This window comes from Temnothorax americanus, unplaced genomic scaffold (assembly GCF_048541705.1).
Source record: "Temnothorax americanus isolate GAGA-0224 unplaced genomic scaffold, ASM4854170v1 Scaffold19, whole genome shotgun sequence".
NCBI classification, from domain to species: domain Eukaryota; kingdom Metazoa; phylum Arthropoda; class Insecta; order Hymenoptera; family Formicidae; genus Temnothorax; species Temnothorax americanus.
The window spans coordinates 2,635,039-2,655,544 of record NW_027509329.1 but is presented as its reverse complement, the minus strand read 5'-3'; the positions used below and the strand labels follow the sequence as shown (position 1 = coordinate 2,655,544).

Sequence of the window (20,506 nt, the reverse complement as noted above, 5' to 3'; positions counted from 1 at the left end):
AGGCCGTAAGAAAATAGACCAATCACAGTCGATTATTCTTCGAGCGCGAGGAGAATAATCGAGTGTGATTGGTTTATTTTCTTACGGCCTTAAGATTAAAACTAAAACTTTGTTACGTGTAATGGCCTTAGGCCGTAAGAAAATAGACTAATCACACTCGATTATTTCTTCGTCATTTTTCGAGCTCAAGGAGAATAATCGACTGTTACTACGTTTACGCGAGCGTTACTTCTGTAGTAACTTACGATATATTACTCGTTTACGCGGAGTAAATTATCGTAAGTTACTACAAAATCCCGTTTACGCGAAGGAATTATCGTAAGTTACTACAGAAGTAACGCTCGCGTAAACGTAGTATAGTCTCGCACCGTCGCGTCGTTCAACGTGTCACGTAGTACTTGCGTTAGTTGCGTTGCGCGCGCCACTATTACCGCACAGTCGGGTGAGACGTCGAACGTGACTGGCCGCCGGCCGCGAGTCGAGCTCCCGGAACCGGCCAATCACGGTCCGCCGCTCCGAGCCGCCGCGCGCCGCGGCGCGGCGCAGCGGCATACCAGACACACCATACATCACGGCGAACGTACTACGTACGGCGCGACCGTTGAACTTGAGAGCAGCTCGTACCTTCGAAGTAGGCGTGCGATCGATTGTCTTTGTCGGCGTGCGGCCTTGCCGCTTGTTTTCTTTGACGCTAGGAGTACTGTTACCTGCGGAAATCGTTCGGTCTTCGGTCATTCTCCCGATCAATTTTGCACAGTTGATGTAAAAAGTGCTCCGTCGCCGTGCCGTGCTCCGTGCTATGGGTGCAGTTTGTGTTTCTGAACGCGCTTTTTCCTGCGATTGGCACTCCTGCTCCTCCTTTTGCGGGAATATTGGAATAATTGACGCGCTCAAGAATCTGCAAGTGTGGTGAATCAAGTGCTTGCCGGAATGAATGTATCGTGTGTCGTGCGAATCGCACGTTCGGAGGCGGAGACGTCGAGACGAAGGTACGGCAATTGTGAGTGATTTACACAGTTTCGTGATATTCGCGGGCGATAATTGTTCATCTCGGCAATCTCGGCATGTATCTCAACTCTCGAATAGTGTCGTGCTTTGAACGCTGTGCCGTGGAATTGTAGTGCGATCTGTCTCCGATTCCCTTCGAAGGGGGGAAGGAGCAGGGCCGAGTGACAACGCGAAATCGTATCAAGCGATTCGAGTAATAGCACGCAGTGTGATATACAACACCCGTTCGTTAATATTTCTTATACTCATTTCGTATATTTCATGCCGCGCAAGTTAACGATCCGCGACTTCTCGTCGTTGCGTGCAAAGGTTATTAAGTGCATTTCCATTCGCGAGATTTATCGTGCTCGATCCCGTACTGCATGTGCGTGCATGCGATATTTAATTTTAATTGTATTTTTTTTATTAACTAACTGCGTGTCTGTACTAGCCGTCCACTTGATTCGCGTAGTGTCGCGCCAAATTACCGACATCTTCGAACATTTCGTCTAACCATTAAACGTAACGCGGTGCGATGAGCGCGGCGAACGAATCGGTGCAATCGGCGTCATGATTCTTTCAAATTTTCACGAAAAATCCGTGTTAGGAAATGTCAAAATATTTCGGGAAATATGTCTTATATGTATTTACATAATTTAATTTTATATTATCTGCTTTTATATTACAAGGTAAAGTGTACTTCCTTTCCATGGGTACGACCTTGGCGAGGTGGGAAGGCTCAGTACAACGGAGGATGTTATCCAAGCAAAACTCTTATTCTGCTTGGATAAAAATCCAAAGACGGGAAAGCTAACGTACCCTCGCGTCTGCCGATTTAATTGAACAAACGAACCGCAGCCGGTTTGTCGCGTTTGATGCTTCGGGAGTGCCGTACAAGTATTCGGACTAAAGGATTTTTTCAAAGCCCATTTGAAGAATATTACGGGCATTACGGCGTACTTGACGGAATATTCTTCTCATTGGGCTTTATAAACGGAAATGCCGTACAGTATCGCGCGCGAAAGATTTTTACTGCAATGATGATAATAATTAGTCCGCGCGCGATTGTAAAATTTATTAATTTATTATCCGCGAGTATGTTTCTCTCGCGAGTGACCTGTGCGGTGAGAGGAGGAGGAGAAGGAGAAACCTGACGTCTTGGGAGAAGGAGGAGGTTCGAGAGAGACATCGGGCATCGGCGGAGCAACCTTGGGGTAAGTATCATCTCTTTGCTACATAAAATTAATAATTCGTTTCTATTTATTTGGATTATTTTATCTTAATAAGTTAAAAATAATTAAAGAAAGAGAAATTATCTAAAATTTTATTCCCGTAAAGATATCTTTTTCGTTAAAGATAATTGTATTGCTAAATATTTTATTGAAAGACAAATTAGAATACGTGTAAGAATTATCTTTTAAAATGTTGATTATTTTGAGCGCTTTTTATTTAATTCGAATCTTATGTTTGTATGTTACAGAGTATCATCGTAGCTACGTGGCTGAGTAACTCCGCCTGTTGCGCATCGGGTTGGTAAGTTAGAAATTTTTTTTTAATTGAGGTATAACGAATCTACAATTAAATAATTATAGAGCAAATATGTATCTCGATACATATATCAAATTATGACAAGAAATTATAGTATAAATTTATTAGATCTCGTAGATCCGTTGCCTTAAAATGGATGGACTAAAACTAATTATGGCGAATATTTAATCTTGGTGTCACCTGTTTATTAATGTATTTGCGATTGTGCTTCAGAAAATACTCGCACACTTCGCACGCACCGAGCTTGTAAAAAGCTCGTATTATTGTTTATTCAATTATGTTGACTAACCGTTCTATGTAAATAATTTTTAAAAATAAAATTTTAAAAATATTAAATAAAATATATATTAAATTTTTGAAATTTTTGTTACGTAAATTTATTCTATTTATATAAAATTAAAATAATAATTTTTTAAAAATATAAATTTTTTATTTAGATTTCTTTATAAAATTATTTTTATATTTTTCTTGAACAAAAGAGATAAGAGTAAAATAGTGTGTAAAAGTAAAATATTATGTTAGGTATAAAAAAATACATTTGTAGATAGGGAAAAATTATTAATTATTAGGATGTGTTATTTTATATACCCATCTATTCCTTTCTATATATTTATCCAAGATTCAAGATTAAATATTACATAAATCGATGCAAAAAAAATATATAGATATATATAATGAATAAAAAGAGTAAGAAATATTTCAATTTTATTATGCAATTTATTTTATAGAAAGCGCGATAATGGTTATTAATTACTAAAATTTATTTTAACAAAGCACCGATTTTACCCTAATTTTTTCTAGCCTATCCATGCACTTTTATTGAGAATTTGGCTTTATGCTCAAATAATATATGACGTGAGATTGTAAATTCTGTCGAGAAACGCTGAAATTTTTTAAATTACTTTAAAGTTGACCGTATAGTACAATTATATATATAGTCTCTATTTTGAAGTAATATATATGAATATATCAAAATAATTTTGATATAGAAAATGAAAAATATAACGAGACACACAATTTATATCGATATAAAAGTTTATAAAGATTTGCATATATTATTCAATTATAACAACGCGATTATTCATTAATTGTAATATCTAATTTTAATACCAATTGTGCGAGAAATTTTTTTTGGATCTTACGTTATTTATTCTGTATATATGTTACTTGATACATTTTCAAGATGCGTACCGCATGAGCAACATGCACAATTACCCATATTCATATTTTCACGGTCGGTTTTTGCATCAAGAAATTTTATTTAATTTTTTAATTTTATCCACATTATAAATTTCAATTTTTTGCGGAATATCATTGAGATTAATATTAATATAACGCGAATTGAAATTTTTCATATATAGTTAATTACAATTCCAAATTAAAAGAACGGTTCACAAAGAAACGGTCAATCCGTATTCTCACGCACATAACTGAACTAGTGATAGAAATATTTTTTATCAATGTTGTACAGTTAATTTTTATGAATTTATATTCTTTTATAAATTAATTTCTTGGTGTGCATTTTTCGATACAATCGATGGTATCGATACTCGCCAACTTGCATATAATCCAAACCGAACATAATGTTATCTGCTGGTCATGATAATGATCCAACAATGGAAGGTATTTTTTCTTTCCTATTGATCTGGTCGAAATGCGACCGGATTGTATATGGCTAGGAGACAAAGGTAGGTCCGATCTGGCCCGAAGAAAGAAGATTGGATACGATAAAGGTAAGTGGTCAACATTGACCACAATGGACCACATATGCATAATAAGGTAACGTACACAGAGAAAAAAATTATTCTATAATACAGCCAAGGAAAACACTTACTTATTTTATTTTATTTTTTTTAAGTAAGTTTTCTTACAACAAATAATATTTTTTTACTAATAATTTTAAATATCTTGACACAAGTCTTTGAAAAGCTAGAATATTGTTATTTAGTGAATGTAAAGGCTGATCTACAATGTGCTCTTTGCTTTCTGTTTTTTGCTCTTAACCTCTTTGCGACTATCTCGTATTTCGCAATTCCGTCGCGTAACGTAATGTTTCTTGTCTATTCCAAAGTTTGTCAATTTTTATCTTGAGCGGCAGAGAACAAAAAACATCGCGTTACGCGACGGAATTGCGAAATACGAGATATAGTCGCAAAGAGGTTAAGAGCAAAAAATAGGAAGCAAAGAATACATTGTAGATCAGGCTTAATACTTACAATGACTTTATGGTAGATTTGCGGATACTTAATCTTATCAAATATTAATCCGTAAATCTACCATAAAGTCATTGTAAGTATTACATTTACTCAAAACAATTCTGATTTTCAAAAACTTGTGTCAAGATATTTGAAAACCATTAGTAAGAAAATATTATTTGTTGTAAGAAAACTTACTTAAAAAAAAAAAATAGAATAAGTAAGTGCTTTCCTTGGCTGTAGAATGATTAGTTTTATGTGTGTACAAAATGATTTAATATATCTGTTAATTTGCCCAAAATAGGGCTACTTTCTTTATATGTCTTCGCATACAAGTTAGGTTGGAAAAATCCCAATTAAATCCCACACAATCGCGCGCGTGTTAAAACTCCCAATCAGGTCCCTTATAAATCGCGTCGCGGTATTAGATTTATATTAGATTGTAATACGGGTAGGTAGGGAAATGGATAGGTAGGCCCATAATACATCGGAATACAGGTAGGCACACTGAAGAAAAGTTGTTAACTTGACTAAATGCATTCAACTTATAAGTTATACCATTTTTTAAATTAAAATATTCAAATATTTAAATAAAATTAAATTTAATGTTAGATTTAAAATATGTCATATTTAATTTAAATACTTAAATATTTCAATTAAAAAAATAGTAATCAGTTGAACGCATTTAGTCAAGTTAGAACTTTTTTTTCTCAGTATGGGGTAGGTAGGTATAGGGATTCGGGTAGGCAGGAGATATAATTCGATAGTTAAAAAAATTGTAGATAAAGAGTAATAGTAAAAATATTTTAATATATTAATATATATATTTAAAATATATATATATATATATAATATATTTAATAAATAAAATAATAATAATTATTATTATAATAAAATAATATATATAATAATAAAATATATTTAATAAATAAATTATTAATAATAAATATATAATTATATTAATTATTACTATATTTTTAATAATAACAACTTAAAAAATATGTTAAATAATACTAATTTTTATATTAAAAATTAGTATTTTATATTAAATAATACAAATTTTACAGACATTGTATTACATCCTATTTTGTAAATATTATGTAATTAAATTGTATATTTATTGTATACATCAAATCAATATACAATTGATAATTGTACATATGAAAAATATGGAAATGATGTTAGTGAATAGATATCAACCCTTCCTTTTAGTAAGAATTAAACCATGACTAATTATTATTTCACTAAGATTCTTAAATAATTTAATCTGTACAGTTAGATGCGTGATTCCATATATTAAACTACTTAATAATTCTTAACACTCTATTCTCAATTCTCGATTCTCAATTCTCAATTCTTTATTTAGATATCAACTTGCATAAAATTTGATAAGAAAAAAAATCTGATATAATCTTGATATAATTTAAACTATTATAAATTTTAATTATTTAGAAATATTATATATATTTGTTAATATTAATTATGTCATAAATAATTTAATAAATATCTAAAAAATTCTTAAAATATAATCTAAATTATTTTATTTATTAAACAATGTACTAAAAAACTAAAACATTTAATACACTATTATTATACATTATACAATGATCTGAAAACGATCATATACTGCACAAATAAATAATTATTTTACTCCATCACTAACAATTACATGTACATTTTACAATCAAACGTGGGATGTTGACAGTTAATTTTATTGTCAAGTTTGACTAGTGCAATGTCTTTTGTACCTCTAACATTTAATATTTTTTCGTATACATATGACATTTCTTCTTTTATTCACTAATTAGCTTGCTTTAATTAAATTTATTGATACTAAAAAATCTGCAGGGACTGTCTTTGTCATTTTATTGTATTCGAGTGTATATAAAAAGGTTTTATACTCGAAACGATAGTAGTAATAAATTCGCAAGATTTTCAGTAAACTGTTATCTTGTGAGAATTATCTATCTATATAGACAGACAGATGGCAACTACAGATTTAAAGAAAAAAAAGGATGTGAATATTTTCAGACATTGTATTTCATTTACAAGTTGAACTTTCAAGTTATCAAGTCAGGGCTGGGGTGACCAATGAGGCCAGTTTTTAATTTCATTATATAAGGCATCTCCAGGACTCAGAGTTTTCGAAACTTGTCGGTGACCTAACAGTTTATAGTCGGGCGCGATCTTTCCGGCTTCGACGCCGAGCTCTATGATCTTTCGCGCGGCATGTATTTGCGTTTTCGGCGGTACAACCGAATTAAATGTACCGATGAAGGAAATGCCGATACTCTTGCTGTTGAAACCGAAGGAATGGGCACCGACGTAATCCCAGCTTCTGCCAACGTATGCGAGGCCGTCGCCGCCAACGAGAAAATTGTAGGCGATATCCGACCACTTTCTAGATTCGATATGGAAAGTCTGAGCAAATCTTACGTGGAATGTACACTGCGATTGCGTGGTACAGAAATCCGTCGCGGTGTGACTAATAATTACATATGGTACTGACAGCTTCAGTTTTGGCAGCGGTTCCGAGGGCGGCTGTGCACCCCATTCGTTCCTTTCGACAAAGCGTACTGAAGTTATGTTTACACCTGAAAATCGTGGAAATAAAGTACATATCGTACAAAGAGTTCAAGATATATACCGTGCAAACAAATTTATAATTAGAAGGTCTTTAATTCAACACCGAATTTTGCAATCTTGATCAAATGTATATGCCAATTTTAGTATTGGAATGTAGAATATTACTCTCATATCTCGTATATGCAAAAAGTTTTAAAATATATAATATATGTATGACTCGTGGAAAGTAAAAAAGACACGCTTTTATATATATATATATATATATATATATATATATAAATGATATAGTATATATATATATATATATATATATGTAGGTCTGGAAGTATGTTCCGGGACTTTTATTTTTGATATCGGTATATTCCGGGACATTTGGCAGTTTCCAGGACTGTCCTGGAAAAAATTGATGTCCTACGGCATTTTTTGGGACAGTTTTTTGAATCTGATTACATATATATGCGTTATATTCCAGGACTGTACATTTCAAAAAACGTAAACAGTCCCGGAACATACCCCTGGACCTACATATATATATATATATATATATATATATATATATATATATATAAGTAGACGAATAAATTGAATAAATACAAATATAGAGTCCAAAATACAGATTATTTTAATTTTGCAATCGTGATAAGATAACGTGTCGCGGTTGCAAAACAAAAAATTTTCTAGAAAACAATTACTCTCGAGCGATGAGTCTGGAATTTCTGGGAAGGCCGGTGAATCCGGATGATGAGAGAAATATACAGTTGTGATTATTACAACAGCTTGAAGTATTATAGCTAGAATGCATGTTAAAGCCGCACATCTCCACGTCCAGAGCCATTGCGTCACTAGAATGATTGTAAAAAACTGTATTAGAACGATTAGTTTATGATCTACTTAATAACGTTTGATAAAATGCATAATTATTACGTGGGGAAGCGCGTGTTCACGAAAGAAGTATTATAATCACATTAAGCTCCTCGCGTAAACCATTAAAATTCTTATTTGCTGTCACTTTTCTGTTATTCTCATCACAATCGGGTAAACAATTTGCGACGTACAATATCTGGCCAATTTATAGCATAACACGTACATACTGTGAAATCGAAATAGCTCTTTTATATTTTGCTTTAATTCTTGTAGCGCGACTAAAGTATAACAATTTTCAATTTAGAATATCATCGATATTGATTGAAAATTGTTATACTTACTTTTAATCCATATTAAATCCATATTAATGCCATATTAAAAACTATATTCTGGATTAAAACTATATTCTGGAATTGTTGTGATAAGACCATTCAAAGGTGTTAATGATATTTGTGACACATTAGTGAAATGGCTTTTAAAAATTGTCGCAGTCTAGCTGGTTCTGATGATAACATTATTATTATACTTTACATAAGAGAAAAAATTATCGATGCTATTTCGAGATAGATATATAGATCATCGATTCTTATCGCATTTATCTATAATAATTATCCATTGATACATATACGATATTTATCCGCTTTTATATTTGCTACTTTTCGATTATATCTCAAATAGAACTATCAGTACTATCCAACTAGAGATAATTAGTTAAATCGACGTCAATGAATAAATTATGTCAAATACTGTTTGATATTTTTGTCATCTCTGACTTTTCATCATTGTCTTTAATTAAGTAGTTATGAAAATATTTCTATAAGATTTCTATATCATTCAGCCAATTCTACATTGAGTTACATATACCTACATACATACATATATTGTGTTTTCCCTCTTTTGACTTTGCACTAATTTGATATACAGTTAAATGAAAGACAATAGAAATTTTACAAAAATATTTGCAATTATTTAATTAACATAAAAACAATTATGATGACGTCAAAAAGGACAAAGATATATATATTAATCAATATTTGATATCGATTGTTTATCAATACATTGACATCGAATTGACGTCGATTCGACTAATAATTTCTGGCTACCCAGCCAAATCAAATTCTCTTTGTTTTATATGTAAACATTTCAACACTTTGTGTTGCTTATTACCATACCCACGTATGTAAACATACCCACGTGTATGTTTACATGTACCACGAAATGTTTATGTATAAAACAAAGAGAATTTGATTCTATGATGTCTTTGAATTTATCAGATTAAAATCAGTGTCCGCAAGTAATCATTGCGCGTTCTACTAATATATTTATTAGCCATTTTCAAGATGAATATATTGATTCGTTTTTTAATATTTAGATACACAACATATTTATTACACATGTTTTCAAACTATAAGTTTGAAAGAGTTGAAAGTATATTTTCTTTTATCAGAAAAAAAGATTAATGTCTTGTTACGATGATATCAATAAAAAATATTTACATTATCTATATTCAATTTATAGCATATTTAGCATATTTACACTATAATGCAATTTAGCGGGTCGCGATTTATTATTTCTTATATAAAACTGTATCTTATATAAAATTGTTGTTACCCTAAGATCCAGAAACTTATAAGGAATCTGTACTTTTTAGTTATACGGTGCGATTTTATGATTAAACATATCTTTGTATACTTACGCGTGAAGAAAGAAGTATATATAGAAAAACTAAAAGCAACGGGTGCGTTGCACGATTAACTATTACCTTTATTTAATTTAGTATTTTGCGGAAAAATGCATCCGTTTGGATCTCCGCGGTTATCCTTATTCGTCGATAAATCCGGGGTATTGTCGAAGGCGCGGCTCGCATCCTGATTCGGAGTAGGATTCGTGTAAACATACTGCTTAAAAATAACAGGACCATTGTAGCAGGTCTGGTTAACCAGACGCACATTTTTCGACTTCTGCACTCGGACATTGCCGAAAGTCGGCTGATCAGCGTTCGGTAGGACGCCATCGCCATTCGTGGTGGCGAAGGTTGGTTGCCGCTGAACGATGGTCGATACTGGCGGATTCATGATCCAGCCACCGGCGCCGCTTTCCTCGACATCCGTCTCCTCTTCTTCATTGTCGTCGTCTATAACGTCACTGCACTGCGTAGAGAAATCTCCAACGTTATCATTGTCCGGAGCTACGACCACTGCAATTTCTTTCGCCAAACATCCAGCCTTGCCGTGAAACCTGTCGACCGCATGACCATCGGCAGATGCAACAGTACCACTCACGTGGTCCTGCTCCTTTTGACCCTGGTTATTACCGTCGAGCGTTTGATGCTGCTGTTGCACCAATGTCGCTATATCCATGTGCTACGCTGAAAATTCACCTTCTTTACATCAGATACGTCTTAGAATGCGATACGCCGCATGCAGCAGAATACGCTGGAGAAACAGCTGTAGGGTCTTTAGATAAATTCGTTAGGTCGCTACGAGATTCTTCCACTTCCAATTAGAATATAAATGTCCGGTTTAATTTCTTGTCTTTTAATCTTCTCTTTTCAAGTACCAAAGAAAAGATCAGTTTGTAAACATAATTTTTATTTCATTTTTTTCCAATTTTTGAAAAATTTGAAGGTAAAATAAAAGAAAAGCTCGAGAAACATCAGGGCTGCGTTCAGAAATTCAACCTGGGTAACTTTAAGCTATAGTTTACGTCACGTATATTATAGCATTAGAATTACTTAGGTGTGCCTGGGCGCACCCTAATATTTTAAATTGACGCAACCGGTCGGCAACAATTCGCTAAATTAAAAGATTAACTGACTTATATTTAGGATTACCTTGCACAAATTATCATCTGGCGGCGGTCACTTTTTGTCAACGCACTAAAATCACCATTGATCTATGACGACATGGTGCTGTCATTGTGGAAAGTGGAAAACTTTATTTGATCTGGCCCTAACGGCTTTCGACACGTCGCGTTGACAACACCTGCAGTTGGAAGATGCACCATCCCGCAGGAACAAAGTACAATCCGAACAAGAATCCGGCCTCGGTTCAAGTCACTATCGGCTATTTTCATTGATCCTACGACACTGTCAGACAGTGTACTGACTTCAGCGATAACGCCACACGGCTGCTGAAAGACACGCCTTGGATGTGGAATCGTGGAGGGCGCTCGTTCTCACTTGCGAGAAGCAAAACGAGGAAAAGAACAAAAAAGCGGAAACTAAAAATTGGTATAACATGCACGATATTGCTTTTTGCACAATAAGTATTATCCTATTTAATTTGAATAATAACACCTCGGGTTCCTGATATGTGCTGGTACGTGGATGGCACCGCAGTCATCGCATGTCGCCAAATCTATCAGCGAATCAAGCTGCATATTAAAGCGAATGTAAATACAGTGCGATCCGAAAATATGTTGTACAGATGTATATTTCGGAAATGCGCGACGCTCGTTTTTATTGAAAAGAACAGATTTTGCGGTCGCAAGCCGCTTGTCAAACAGTCACTGACAATTGAATTACCGATGCAATCAAAGCACGCGAAATGACGGCATTATCTCCGTTCAAACCGACACCGAACAGACTGATGTAGCGTTATCTTGTTGAATGTGAACGGAAATCTGTGACCCCACTCTTTGCCTTTTTCCTTCAATCACTATTATCAATGACTTATCTGTGGCATACATGTATGTGCGATAACGTCGCTTTAGATGATTCTTAAGGCCCCCGCACAATAAAAAATATAAGGAACAAGGAACGCAGATATTAGCGATTAGAAATAAGAAATTAAAGGAATAAAGCTGGTGTAGCATTAATGCATGGCTTCCGATAAGTTAAAAATGTATTGCCTGTGATATTTTCTGTTTCTGTTGTCTGTATTTCGGTGCGAAGGCCTTTAGTCTTTTAGTGGAATCGAATAGACTTGTATCTTCATTTCTATAGCCGGAGATTTCTAACACCAATAGCATACACGAAACATCTATATTACTCCTATTATATAATTTTTTGTAATTAAAGATGAAAGATTAGTGTTTTGCACTAATTATGCACAGACTTATACATATATTTAGTTATATGTATAAATATATATCTTAAAATTTAATTTAGAAAGACAATGATTTAAAACAATTTTCCATATTTTGAAAAAATCTAATACTATAATGAACCATAATAATATACCATATTCTCTTAATTAGCCCGTTCTTTCCACGTAGGAACATCCAACAGAGCCTCATCACTCCAATATACCATATTCTTTTTGGATGCAATGAGATTATATAGATTTAATCAAATTTAACATGCCGACATGTCAATACATGTTTTACTTTGAGATATAGGATTTTATATAGTATTTTAAATAGCATTTTATATAATATTTTATATAGTAATTTATTAAATAATAGTATTATTGAATAAAAAGAAAATATTATATCTACCTAATAATAATATAGAGTCTATCCCCTATGTCCTTGATATAAAGAAAGCTAATTACGTCAAATAGATATCACCCCTTTCTCCTAGTAAGAATTAAATCATGACTAATTATAATTTCACTAAGAATCTTAAATTATTTAATCTGTACAGTAAGATGATTCCATAAATTAAACTACTCAATAATTCTTAACACTCCATTCATAATTCTCAATTCTCAATTCTCAATTATAAATATTTATTACTTATTTTAGAAATATCAGTATCCGTTATTCAAGCCCGATTTTCAATTCCTTCTATCCTTTATTTAAAAAAATCTAATTACGTCAAATAGATATCACCCCTTTCTCCTAGTAAGAATAAGCCCATGACCTATTCTAATTTCAATAAGAATTTTAAATAACTTAATTTGTACAGTAAGATGATTCCATCAATTAAACTACTCAATAATTCTTAACACTCCATTCATAATTCTCAATTTTCAATTCTCAATTCTCAATTCTCAATTCTCAATTCTCAATTCTTAATTCTCAAATCTCATTTCTCTCTGTCCGGGTGCTAGCTTGGGAGTTCGTTCCAGTATAGTATATATAGTTCACTGGCATATCATGTTCATGTATAAACAACTTAATCAGTGAAATTACCGACATACATGTGTTTTGTCAAGTAATGCAATAGCGTATCTATTTATAGCCCTTCATAAACGTCGTACGACGTTTAATTAGGATTAATTAAAGTAGGACTTTACAAAGCGTTATTAAGACGGTATTGTGTATGTGTAATATTGCGATATACTTGGTAATTTGCCCAATAATCGATATGCTATCTGCTGAACACGATTCTGCACTACAGTTAAATTAGTTCAATAGTAAAACAAAATTGTTTTTATGAAATAATGAATGTTTGAATAAGATTTACATAGATTCGGTTGTGTCACTTGTATCTCATATTTATTAAAGATTTACATATAGACTCAGTTGTATCTCATATCGAGCATGTTGATTATATCGTAATATGAGTGTTCAACACGCTTATTACCATTCGAGTCATGATTAAGATCTTTAATGGACTTAATATTTAAATGCATTTTGCTGAACGTTATGTACATTTTACAATCAAACGTGGGATGAGTAAAAATGACAATAGAATGAAGTTTGACAATGGAAGAAAGATGAACAAGAACTAAAAATATGTATGTTTCTTTACTTAAAAAATTTCAGGTTTGTTAAATGTATGTACAACAAATATTACATTGTTTAACAATAATAAATTGTATACAAGATGGTCATCTCCAAGATCGTGTACTAACATGACCGGTGTAAAAATCCAGGATACTTATAAAATATATAATAGTATAATTGTTACGTTGAAACCTTTATTTTTTTACACAAACTACTTATAAAATATATAATAGTATAATTGTCACGTTGACACCTTTATTTCTTTACACAAACTACTGAACTGGATAATCTCGTGTTTCTGCACACTAGTGAATGCACGTGATTGACCGAGTGATTGACTTAAAACGATCGCTTATGTTTTCTTACTGTAGTGCATTCTGTATCATACTCGGTATATATTTTCATAGCAATTTTTAATTTTAACATTTATTTAACAGCCAGTTAATTTTATTGTCAAGTTCGACTAGTGCAATGTCTTTTGTACTTTCAACATTCAATATTTTTTGTATACGCATATGACATTTCTTCCTTTATTCACTAATTAGCTTGCTTTAATTAAAATTATTGATACCACAAAATCTGCAGGGACTGTCTTTGTCATTTTATTGTATTCGAGTGTAAAAAGGTTTTATACTCGAAACGATAGTAGTAATAAATTCGTAATATTTTCAGTAAACTGTTATCTTGTGGGAATTATCTATCTATATAGACAGACAGATGGCAACTACAGATTTAAAGGAAAAAAAGGATGTGAATATTTTCAGACATTGTATTTCATTTACAAGTTGAACTTTCAAGTTATCAAGTCAGGGCTGGGGTGACCAATGAGGCCAGTTTTTAATTTCATTATATAAGGCATCTCCAGGACTCAGAGTTTTCGAAACTTGTCGGTGACCTAACAGTTTATAGTCGGGCGCGATCTTTCCGGCTTCGACGCCGAGCTCTATGATCTTTCGCGCGGCATGTATTTGCGTTTTCGGCGGTACAACCGAATTAAATGTACCGATGAAGGAAATGCCGATACTCTTGCTGTTGAAACCGAAGGAATGGGCACCGACGTAATCCCAGCTTCTGCCAACGTATGCGAGGCCGTCGCCGCCGACGAGGAAATTGTAGGCGATATCCGACCACTTTCTAGATTCGATGTGGAAAGTCTGAGCAAATCTCACGTGGAATGTACACTGCGATTGCGTGGTACAGAAATCCGTCGCGGTGTGACTAATAATTACATATGGTACTGGCAGCTTCAGTTTTGTCAGGGGTTCCGAGGGCGGCTGTGCACCCCATTCGTTTCTTTCGACAAAGCGTACTGAAGTTATGTTTACACCTGAAAATCATAGAAATAAAGTACATATCGTACAAAAAGTTCAAGATATATACCGTGCAAACAAATTTATAATTAGAAGGTCTTTAATTTAACACCGAATTTTGCAATCTTGATCAAATGTATATGCTAATTTTAGCATTGGAATGTAGAATATTATTCTCATATATGAGAGAATGCAGAAAGTTTTAAAATATATAATATATATATGACTCGTGGAAAGTAAAGAAGACACGCTTTTATATATATATAAGTAGACGAATAAATTGAATAAATACAAATATAGAGTGCAAAATACAGATTTTAATTTTGCAATTGTGATAAGATAATGTTTCGCGATTGCAAAACGAAAAATTTTCTAGATAAAACAATTACCCTCGAGCGATGAGTCTGGAATTTCCGGGAAGACCGGTGAATCCGGATGATGAGAGAAATATACAGTTGTGATTATTACAACAGCTAGAAGTATTATAGCTAGAATGCATGATAAAGCCGCACATCTCCACGTCCAGAGCCATTGCGTTACTAGAATGATTGTAAAAAGCTGTATTTTAGAACGATTGGTTTATGAGCTACTTAATAAAGTTTGATAAAATGCATCATAATTATTACGTCGGGAAGCGCGTGTTCACGAAAGAAGTATTATAATTACATTAAGCTCCTCGCGTAAACCATTAAAATTCTTATTTGCTGTCACTTTTCTGTTATTCTATTCACAATCGGGTAAACAATTTTCGACGTTCAATATCTGGCCAATTTATACCAGAATAGCATAACACGTACATACTGTGAGGTCAAAATAGCTCTTTTATATTTAGCTTTAATTCTTGTAGCGCGACTAAAAGTATAACAATTTTCAATTTAGAATATCATCGATATTGATTGAAAATTGTTATACTTACTTTTAATCGTGCCATATTAAAAACTATGTGCTGGATGATTAAAACTATATTCTGGAATTGTTGTGATAAGACCATTCAAAGGTGTTAATGATATTTGTGACACATTAGTGGCTTTTAAAAATTGTTGCAGCCTAGCTGGCTATGATGATAACATTGTTATTACACTTTACATAAGAGAAAAAATTATCGAAGCTACTTCGAGAGAGATAGATATAGATCATCGATTCTTACCGCGTTTATTTATAATAATTAGCTATTAATACATATACGATATTTATCCGCTTTTATATTTGCTACTTTTTGATTATATCTCAAATAGAACTATCAGCAGTACTACCCAAGATAATTAGTCAAATCGACGTCAATGTGACGATGAATAAGTTATGTCGTATACTGTTTGATATTTTTATCATCTCTGTTTTTTATCATTGCCTTTAATTAAGTAATTACTTAATATTTTTATAAGATTTCTATATCATTCAACCAATTTTACATTATGAATTACATATATCTACATATAAACATATATTGTGTTTTCTCTCTTTTGACTTTGCACTAATTTGATATGGAGTTAAATGAAAGACAATAGAAATTTTACAAAAATATTTGCAATTATTTAATTAACATAAAAACAATTATGATGAGGTCAAAGATGACAAAGATATATCAATCAATATTTGATATCGATTGTTTACCAATACATTGACATCGAATTGACGTCGATTCGACTAATCATTTCTGGCTGGATACGTAAGCAACACAAAGTGTGTTGAAATGTTTACCATGTAAATCGAAGAGAATTTAATTCTATGAATTTATCAGATTAAGATATGTCGATCACGCCTTCATCGATACACTTTATCGATTACGAAAATCAGTGCCCGCGAGTAATCATTATTACGTTTTACTGATAAATTTAAAATTTAGGACAAATATTGATTTTTCTTACAATATTTAGATACTCAAGATATTTACAACATACACTTTCAAAATAATTTAAAGTTATAGCTTATAAAGCTTATAGAGCTTGAAAGTATATTTTCTTTATAAAAAAAGATATTAGAGTTTTGTGGCGATAATATTGATAAAAAGTATATTTACACTATAATATGTATTTAATTGATGGCTTTGTACATTATAATTGAATTTGATGGATCGCGATTTATAATTTCTTATATCAAACTGTATCCTGTTGTTGTTCTAACAATACGATCCAGGAAATTACAAGAGAGATCTATCCTTATTAGTTATTTAACTACTTTGTAATTAAACACATCTGTACTTTGAGGAAAAAAGACAAGTGTAGATCAAAACTAAAAACAGCGGGCCTAAACAATTTATTACGCTGCACAAGATTGGCCATTACCTTTATTTAATTCAGTATTTTGCGGAAAAATGGATTCGTTTGGGGCTCCGTTGTCCTTACTCGTCGACAGATCCGAGATATCGATGTCGCAGGCGCGGCTGGCGTCGAGTTTACTCGCATCCTGAATCGGAATGGGATTCGTATAAACGAATTGCTTTATGGTAACCGGACCCTGGTAGAAGGTCTTGTTACCCAGATGCACATTCGTTGAGTTCTTTACACAAACGTCGCCGAAATTTGACGGATCGGCGTTCGGCAGAACGACATCGCCATTCGGAGTGGCGACCGCTTGATGTTGCTGGACGATGGTCGACGACACCGACTGACTCGTGATCCAACCACCGCCTTCTTCGACATCCGTCTCCTCTTCCTCATCGTCGTCGTCTACGTCACTGCACTGCGTAGAGAAATCTCCAACGCTACCATTACCCGGAGCGACGACCGAGGTTTCCCTCGCCGAACTCCCAGCCTCGCTGCGAAACCTGTCGACCGCGTGACACTCGGCAGACACAACAGCACCGTTCACCTGCTCCTTTTGACACTGGTGATTATCGTCAAGCGTTTGCTGCTGCTGTTGCACCAATGTCACCATACCCATGCGCTACGTGTAGTTAAATAATTCACCTTCTTTACTTCGGATATGTCTTAAAATGCGATATGCCGTATGCAGCAGAACGCGCTCGTCGAGAAACAGCTGATGTGGAGTCTCTAAATAAATTTGTCAGGTCGCTACGAGATGCTTTCACTTTCATTAAAATATAAATGTGCGGTTTAATTCTTTGTTTTTTAATTTGTTCTCTCTTTTCAGAAAACAAGGAAAGATCAGTTTGAAAACGTGATTATTTCGTTTAAATTGAAGAATTTGTTTAGTTAAAAAAAAGTACTACGTTTTCGAGTTTTCCTTGTAAGATTTACAAAAAAAAAAATTGATTGTGAGAATAGGTTTTGAATCATACTTATGATTGACTAATTGGTGAAACCGGTCATTATAGTATTGTTGAATAAAATCATCGAGGAATGTAACAAACTCGTTCTAATCGACGCTGCTGGATGTGCCTGTTGGGACCTTGTTTTACACAGCAATAGAGTGCTTCAATCAAGGAAATTATGTTGACAAAACGTAATGCGCGAATCAACAAAATTAGTGATCGGGGATCAATTTCTGCGATATAAACGGTAATGATAAGAAGCTTAAATGAATAGATTAAAAATAAAATTTAATAAGTCAAATACTAACTAATATGGCAAACTTATTCAAACTTCCTCCGTTAATTGAACAAAATTCCAACGTTATATGTATGCTGCATACGGTATAAATCGCATTTATGCATTTTACACGTTGCGGATATTTATTAATCATTGTAAATTTGATTCAAATTATAAAAACGTTCGGTGTTGCTGATTTAGTAAATAAATTCTTTATAATATCTTATAAGAATCATACTGTTTTGGTGCTGAATTATGGTATCATCAGGAATTCTTGTATAAATATGGACACACTGGACATCATTAATGTACGCCATTATATGCTCTTTTTGCATCAAATTTTTTACGTTGTTATTTTAAAAATAATCGCGATTAATGCAAAATGTTGCGCGCGCGATAAAATATTTTTCTATATATATATATATATATCCCGTATTAATAATATTATTTGAACTCCGTTTTTACAAATTATGGATATTTACGCCGATCACAATCGGACATGTCTCGAATAGAATGTATGTAATAAAAGAACGGCGAAGAGAAAATGATGAGTATGTTTCATAAGAAGCAGAATACCTACAACGAATTGATATCTTCGTAAACAAATTATGGACATCAATTATACTAGCATAAACTGAACGTCGCAACATCATATCTTCGCCGTTCAAAATATTTTACTGCGGAATAAGTTGCGTTCAATCTGGCCGATCAATCGTATCTCGCTTATCTATATCACAGTAGCAAATTTTTAATTAGTCATGGCGTCACTCTTGCTCAGGTAAAGTTATCCTCCGATCGCAGCAGATATAACAGTTCGTCACGCCTTAGCTTGACAAATTGCAACAACTGTAAAAACGAAGTTTATCATAAAAATACATATTTTAACGTGCGTTTTATTTGAATCGAGAACTCATAAGTAAAATGAAAGACAATAAGCTCGATTGGAAAACATATCACTCGTGATCATCAGTATTTCAAATCGGCGCAGTCGGTCGGCAACAATCCGCACTACCCGCTAAATTAAGTATTGACTGACTCATACTTGGGATTACCTCGTACAAATCATCGTTCGTGCTGGCGGCCGTCACTTTGACAACACTAAATTCACCATCGATCTACAACCTGGTGCCGTCATCGTGGAAAACGCTTCGTGGAAAAGAAAACTTCATTCTATCTGGCCCTAACACGACGTTGACACCACCTGCAGTTGGAGGATGCACTGTCCCGCGGGAACAAAGTACAATCTGAACAAAAGCGGACTCTAGTTCAAGCCACTATCGGCTATTTTTGTTGATCCTACGACACTGTCAGATAGATACTGGCCTCAGCGATGACGCCACACGGCTACCGAAGGACGACGCGCCTTGGAGGTGGAATCGTGGACAGCGCTTGTTCTCGCCCGCGAATAGCGAAGCGAGAAAAATAACAGAAAAGCGGAGTCCAGGAACTGGTATAGCGTGCACGATATTCTCTTTCGCACAATAGGTATTTCCGTATTTCATTTGAATGCTAACGCCTTGAATTCCTCTGTGCTGATGATACTATACGTGGATGGCACTGCGGTCACTGCGGTCGCATCTCAATTTACGTCACTGCTGCGTATTAAAATGACGTTATCATAAATATAAATCCGAGAATATGTTGTACATATAATATATAAGTATATTTCGGAAGTGCGCGACGCTCGTTTTTATTGAAAAGAATGGATTTTGCAGTTGCAAGCCACTTGTTAAGCACTTACTGACAAACGAACTGCCGATGAAACCAAAGCACACGTAATGGCAGCATTATCTCCGTTCAATTCGACACAGAACAGACTACTGTTGCGTTGTCGAACGTGCTCGGAAATCGTTGGCCCCACTCTTTGCCTCTTTCTCTCAACTACCAACGTTGACGACATAGTTGCGGCGTG

At 33.8% G+C, this 20,506-nt stretch overlaps 1 protein-coding gene across 1 annotated transcript; it reads right to left on the bottom strand.

The window, feature by feature from the left end:
* Positions 1-6,748: 6,748 nt before the first annotated feature.
* Positions 6,749-20,487, bottom strand: LOC143896559 (uncharacterized). Its single transcript, XM_077404502.1, has 9 exons — positions 20,336-20,487; positions 19,647-20,189; positions 19,175-19,440; positions 17,389-17,989; positions 15,496-15,645; positions 14,606-15,123; positions 9,943-10,543; positions 8,009-8,158; positions 6,749-7,324 (listed from the first exon to the last, which is right to left on the bottom strand). Exons 3-9 carry the CDS (start codon positions 19,208-19,210, stop codon positions 6,804-6,806), a joined length of 2,577 nt encoding a protein of 858 aa, XP_077260628.1. The 5' UTR covers positions 19,211-19,440; positions 19,647-20,189; positions 20,336-20,487; the 3' UTR covers positions 6,749-6,803.
* Positions 20,488-20,506: the final 19 nt, after the last annotated feature.

What these genes read in the sequence shown, in the direction of transcription:
- LOC143896559 (XM_077404502.1), bottom strand. Translation starts at nt 19,210, where the DNA reads ATGTCCATAATTTGTTTACGAAGATATCAATTCGTT. An exon ending in CTCATTGGTCACCCCAGCCC is followed by an intron (nt 10,544 to 14,605) that starts TGACTTGATAAC and finishes TTTTCAGCGTAG; the next exon opens with CACATGGATATAGCGACATT. An exon ending in TCCAGACTCATCGCTCGAGA is followed by an intron (nt 7,325 to 8,008) that starts GTAATTGTTTTC and finishes CACGATTTTCAG; the next exon opens with GTGTAAACATAACTTCAGTA.